At 39.0% G+C, this 6,612-nt stretch overlaps 2 protein-coding genes across 5 annotated transcripts in view; both read left to right on the top strand.

Moving 5' to 3' along the window:
* Positions 1-312, top strand: part of LOC109825440 (casein kinase 1-like) — an 8,533-nt gene extending 8,221 nt beyond the window's left edge. For both annotated transcript variants that reach the window (XM_020392297.1, XM_020392304.1), the window contains exon 14: positions 1-312. This exon is cut by the window's left edge and continues 152 nt beyond it. In XM_020392297.1, coding sequence (XP_020247886.1) covers positions 1-109 — 109 coding nt within the window. In that variant the 3' untranslated portion in view covers positions 110-312.
* Positions 1,146-6,612, top strand: part of LOC109825457 (serine/threonine protein phosphatase 2A regulatory subunit B''beta-like) — a 13,284-nt gene continuing 7,817 nt past the window's right edge. The window contains exons 1-4 of one of the 3 annotated variants that reach the window (XM_020392321.1): positions 1,146-1,822; positions 5,586-5,834; positions 5,962-6,067; positions 6,138-6,237. In XM_020392321.1, the coding sequence (XP_020247910.1) occupies positions 1,664-1,822; positions 5,586-5,834; positions 5,962-6,067; positions 6,138-6,237 (614 nt within the window). In that variant the 5' untranslated portion in view covers positions 1,146-1,663. The remainder of the gene's footprint in view (positions 1,823-5,585; positions 5,835-5,961; positions 6,068-6,137; positions 6,238-6,612) is intronic. The other 2 variants (XM_020392313.1, XM_020392329.1) reach the window with 2 other exon arrangements.

Below are 6,612 nucleotides of genomic sequence, written 5' to 3' on the forward strand. Positions count from 1 at the left end.
TGCCGCCAGGTCATCCTCCCTCTCTCGGAATGCCGTCAGAAGCTCTCGCGACGAGCCCCCTCACAGAAGCATGGAGCTCCTCTCTCTCAGTACCGACAGAAGGAAGTGAAAAAGATTATTAATCTTATTCTTGGGCATTTCATGCTTGGTGATATGCTGCCTATATTGTTTTTTTTTCTCGGGATATCTTGCTGTACTACTGCTGTCAGTCCGTAACAGGTAAGCGGGGGAGAGTGTTTCAGTCGAACAACTGTTTATATGAGAAAACCATTCTCTTAATAAAAGATGTTAAGCTGTGATGTGTCGTTGTAGCATAATAATGTTTTAATGTTGCTTCACGATAAGCACATCCCCTAAGTTTTATCCTAGCCCTCAACTTTCTCTTATTGCCGACGAAGCCCTGGGTATTGTTCTGTTCGCAGACGGCAGATGTTTGCGAATTCGGCGGAAGAAAGCGCAACTGATGGTCTGTTTTCACTGCTTGTATTAATGAAGCAACGAAAGTAGGCTGTACTTTTGGATCGGCAAAGTTGGAGAATATACAATGGTTCGAAGATGAGCATCTTCTTAAATGCACAGTTAATCTGTCCCCGAGTATAACTCGGTAACATTCTCAACCAACACGCGACTGATTATCGACACAAAGAAAGAAACATGTATGCATCTCTTCTCATTCAATCTTGCGTTCCCGTCCATGGAACAGCTTTAAAGACGATAAAAAGAGATATCATGCGCATTGAGCCTCAGTCATCGGGGGGACAATTTAGAGCCTACAATTATAATCTTCAACAACTCTTAGCCGAAGCCACATATTCACGACGAACCTTTTGTCGCCTGGTGCATAAACTAGTGGTAGTTTTGGTCGATAAAAACGGTTCTCGACGTAAAAGACATGTCAGTGCGAGAAAGTACGACGAAAATCGATTTAGTTCTGGACTGGGGCGTGTGCGGGCTCTGATTTGTGGGCTTCGGCCCATGTGGTAGATCAGTGCCTCCTCAAGCGCATCTTGACTTTAGGCGTTACGTCCACGCGGCCAGCAAATTAAGCTCCTTTAAATCCAAACCACCCAATATCTGTACAGCGCCAATCAACGGTCAGGATCAGTGACCGACCACGTGATCTCCTTCCGTGTGCACCACCTCTCTTTCTCTCTCTCTCCGTGTTGCGTCGTCGAGGCTTCAAAGGCCCCTTCTCCCTTTTCCCCTCGAAAAACGAACGGCGAGGGCTCTCTGATCCCAAATCCCCAAGCTCTTCTCTAAACTTCGATCTCGACTCCAGACTCTCTCCCTCTCATTCATTCGACGGATTTTGAGCTCTGAATCTCTCATCAGGAGAGTCCGATTCGATTTGAAACCTGACAGCTTAGGGTTCCTGTGGGTTTTCGCGAGAATTTTGGCTGCAAAAAAAAAAAAAAAAAAGAGGTTATCGTTTTGATTCTTCAAATTGAAAAGTTCGATTCATCGTCGATTGCGGTCGGAGCTTGATATTCTAGGGTTTCTGTGGCTTTTCTTGCGAAATTTGGCGGAATATGGAAGCTTCTATGCTGGTTCTCCAATGGCGGAGGAGGAAATAGAAGTTTCTGCCACTCAGGACCTTGTTGAGAGATAGGGGGGAATCCCTGTGTTTTTCTTCGTTATTTGGGGGATCTAGGGTTGATAGAGAATGGTAGGGATGGATGTAGAAGTAGCCAAGGATGCGGGTTCGTTTGATCCTGAGCTGTTGCAGCTACAGGAGGTCTCTTCGATTGCGCTGAAGGATAATCCACAGATTGCTGATCAGCTCTATTCTCAGTGGCTCTCACTCCCGGACACTGCTCGATTGGTAATCTCTAGGTTGCTTCGTTTTGGATTCCCTTCGCTCGCTAGACTGTTGAATATTTGATCGTGAAGAATAATTAGCAGCTGAACTAGTTAAAAGTTCTGATATATTGATGGGTTAAGTGGTTGGAAGTACAGTTTGATCGAATTTAATGGAAGTGTAAGGTTTGTGATGGTCAAGGATTTTTTAGCACTCAATGCAATATTTAGTGTTGGGCAATAGCAAGGAAAATTGTAACGAGGCTAGCACATTGGTCGATGCATGGAGCTGTTAGCCGTTCCTTGTTTTAGGAAAAAAACTACTTCTGGACTTTCACCATCCTTATTTGACAATTGACTCGATTAGAAAGAGAAAATGGTAAATTTCACTCTATGTGAAGTTTTAGTCATCGCCATTTACTACTTCACATAAAACTGCTAGCAAGGACCAACATTTAATGTTTGGTAAATAGCAAGGAAAATCATGATGAACTTAGCTTCTTGGTAGTTTTTGGAAGGCTGTTAATGAGCTAAGGATACTGGTGCAAGAGGGCTGTTAGTATACTAGTATAATGGTAGATGGAGAAGGTTGTTTAATAAATTTATTTCTTAATTACTAAATTTGGGAAGCCTACATCTAAAGAATCTTTTTTCTAGCAAAGAAAGGGTTCCAATAAATTCATGCTTTATATTCTGAATTCCTACTTCATTAGATCATTACTACTTGAATGACACACTTCCATTGAAGTTTACTATTTTCCCAGGGATTCTATTGGGTTTTATTAGCATTCAAAATTAAGTCCTTATTTCACACTTCAAACTTTGAGCGCACATACAACCTTAAGGAGGAATCCATCCCAACTAGACCAGACCTTCCATCACATCTCCAAAGAAAATTGATTGTATAGATAGCAAATAGCTTAAGACTATTGAATTACTTTTTGGATACCAAATTCGGTCACAGTTATTAGAATAGTTCTTTTGTGGAATTCGACGACATCTTCTGGTTCTTCTCTCTTTCCCGCGCACTTGCAATTTAATTTTATCAAAGAGTTCTAGGATGACAAACATGGTATGCATTATTGTGCTGAGGTATTAATGGTAAGGAACTTTTTGTGTTATTTTACTTTTGTTGTTATAATTGGGTATGCCCGTCGAAAATATTATTGCCAATACATTAATAATTATGAGCAGGGGAGATGAATATACCCATTCTAATTATGAGCGCTTATATAAATATCAGTATTTGTTTCCCATTTAATATAAGCGTGACCATCGAGGTGATTAGACAACCTCTCTACTGATTGGTTCCCTTCTTGTTATTATAACCACCCCATTATTTGGCCATTTCTAGTTCAAACTTTGGATAGACACAACCGCAAAATCAATAAACTCATATTTTGTAGTCACTTAGCTGAGATTCAACCGTAGCAGCATAATATGAGAGAATTTGCTCATACATACACACCTGCATACATGTTTAGTCAAAGTTTACATATATAATTGTGTCCTCATATTTGAATTCTGAACAATTAGGGTTTACACACTCTAGGTCCATGTTAGAGCACAATATACGTATCCATGATGACTAACGTCTAAGCATATGATAAAATGGAAGATTAGGGAGGTCCATGAATTGATATCCTTATATTTGAAAGTTGACTGTGGACCAAGAACAAAGAGGAATTTTTGAAAAGGATTATTTAAGGCCTGAAGTTAAAGTTCGAAGGTGAATGTTTAAGTTATTGAGGCAGTAACTGAATTTAGTAGTTTAAGATGTGATTGTCACATATTGGCTGCAGAGGACAGGGTCGTCATCTGAGCTGTTTGTTTGCATGGGTTAATATGGTTAACCAAGTCATTAGTTAAATATGTACTTGTTATTGGCCTTTTCTATTCAGTTTAATCTTTTAAAGGCAATGATTTCATAGTTGGCCGGGTGCATAGTAGAAAATGGATGAGATGTTCTGAACATGGATGAGGCCGACAATGAATGGAAGTGTATATTTGCTGATGTAGTATTATTTAACTGAGTGGAAATTGTAATATCTCACCTTGTGAAGATACGACCTGTTTGGTGATTATGATTACCTTTTAGAAAACTAACTTGTAGTACTTTGATTCTGTGTAATCAAGCATAGTTCGTGATGTGAGAATACTGGCAAATGACTTGCACTGGTTGGTCATTCCTGTTCTGGGTTTGATATTACAGAAACTATTCAAGTTCACAATGACTAGTGAGGATACAGTCACCATTATCACAAAAATCTTTTTGCCATAAAATTTTGTAATTGATTGTAGTTGAGCAGGAACCTAGTTCCATATTTTATCAAGTTATTTCCAGTTTCAAGAAATTTCTTAAGGACCGAAGGAATTTATTTTGGACATTAACCTCCATTAATTTCAAAAGGTTATTTTAAGATTTATCTGGCGAATTTGTAGCAATTGCTGATTGGGATGTGAGGCTGACCAGTAGTCAGGTGATTTCTAGCATGAATTCAGTAAATTCATGTGTTTATTGTAATTGGGCACACTTTAGTGGTAAAGTAGCAATCAATTAGTTAGGAGATCTGTAGTTAAAAAAATATTGGTTCCTTGCCTAAACTTGTATGAATTGATGCTCCATATTCTGCTTTTGCCTCCTCCTAATTGGACATTGGTAGGAATGTTGGGATCTGATTGCTAGGTTAACATCAAGATGCAGCATCCTAGTACTGCAGGTACTGCTATGGGGATCAGTAGTATTTATGGAGCTATTTCCATGTAAAGTCATGAGTTTTGGGTTGTGTTTTCCTTGCCATAGACCTGTGACGTACACAATACAATAGAATGGGCAATGCTTTCAAACATGTCATTGCCTTGGTACAAACTGTTTACTTGGTGGCCATTGGTCCACAGCCAAATGGGTAGTACTTGTTACTAGGCAGCAAGCATCAAGTACAAAAGCCGATCGAGAACCTATATGTCCTTCATTGATATAGATCACTTAGGCTGAAGTTTTATGCAAGCCAATACGCCAGTCAGCTTAAATTTTAAATATATCCCAAAATGATCATCTTGAAAGGTTCGTGATCATGCCGGCTTCTTGATTAACTTGTACATTTTGATTTAAACAAGTATCGGCGTCAATTTTTCGATTTGCAGCTTGTTGGTCATCGTCTCTTTGTTTGGGCTTCAAATCCATATCGTCAATATGATATCATCTTTCAAAAAATTTGGCCATGTTTTAAAGAAAAGATGTAACAAATTGGATTTCTTGCCATCTTCAGAAAAGAAATAGTAATGCCGTTCATATTGTGCAATTTAATCTCAATAACATAATATTTATCATCTATAATCAAGTAAAATGACTTTGTATTTTCTTGTTCCTTGATATTATTAACCAAATTGTTTTTTTGGTTGTTTCTATCATATCTCGTGTATTTTGGCACAGCTGATCATGTAATAATTCTGTGAACATGAAGAATTAAGAACTTACCATTTGTGCCGGGACAACTTGCTTCTTCTTGGGTCCCTTGGGTCCTTATGTCTGTGCTTATCAAAGCTCACTCTTCGAACTAAGTAGTCATATGTCTCACAGTTAGCATGTACATGTAGGTGAAATCTTGTGTATTTGGGCAAAGCTGATCATTTAATATTTCTGTCAACGTGAAGAATTAAGAAAGTACCATTTGTGCCTTGACAACTTGCTTCTTCTCTTGGTCCCTTGGGTCCTTATCTCTGTGCTTATCCAAGCTCTCTCCTTCAACTAAGTAGTCATATGTCTCACAGTTAGCATGTACATGTAGGTAAAATCTTTGATTGAAGATGCTAAGTCAGGCGTGCCCTTAAACATTGCTGGGAGCTCCAATGCTACAAATTCTACAGCTAGCAATTCATTACCCTCCATGTTCCCTGCAGGCAGTGCACCTCCACTTTCCCCGAGAAGCTCTCCTGGGTCTCCACGCTTTATGAAACGAGGTTTAGGTGCTGGTCCATCATCTCTGGGGTCTCCCCTGAAAATTATTAGTGAGCCTTTGATAGAAGTTATACCTCAGGTATTACTATTACCTCATTAAAACTTCTTCTAGCCAATAAAATGTTTCTTGCCGGGTGTGGACTGAGGAAGGTTTAAAAAACCATTACTTTCTATTAATTGGTGATGGTTGCTTGATATTCATGCAGTTTTACTTCCAAAATGGACGCCCACCTCCGAATGACCTGAAAGAGCAATGCTTATCTCGAATTGATCACATTTTCTTTGGCCATATGGACGGACTTCAAGTTCAAGGTTCGCATTTTTCATTATTTTCGGATTTGTTAATTGAATGTTAAAACAAACTATTTTAGTTGGTTATCAGACTTTAAGACTGTCACGAAGGAAATCTGCAAGCTACCATCATTCTTTTCCAGTGTCCTCTTCAGAAGGATTGATGTTGATTGCATAGGAACTATAACAAGGTACACAATTTTCTTGCATGAGATGATTAAATTATGACTTTGAGGTAATGTATGCATGTCCAGTTCTTCCATCTATTATTTCTGGGCACTGGATAAATCTTGCAAACCTGAGATATTGATAAAAACCTGGAATACAGATTAAAAAACATTGTATGTGGTTATTAAATTTGTTCATCTACTCTGAGAAGAACATGAAGGGCATGGATTTGAATCATGGAAGCAGCGTATCCTAAGTGGTGTAAGGCTGTTTACCTGTGGACCTTTTCCTTCCCAGAATCGACCTTTACCATGCCCAAAATGGGCCTTTTCCTCCATAGGCATACTCACATGCACATACGCCCTTCTCCTTATACATTTAAAGAGACCTAATAGAGG

The sequence above is a fragment of the Asparagus officinalis genome, chromosome 1 (assembly GCF_001876935.1).
Source record: "Asparagus officinalis chromosome 1, Aspof.V1, whole genome shotgun sequence".
NCBI classification, from domain to species: Eukaryota; Viridiplantae; Streptophyta; class Magnoliopsida; order Asparagales; family Asparagaceae; genus Asparagus; species Asparagus officinalis.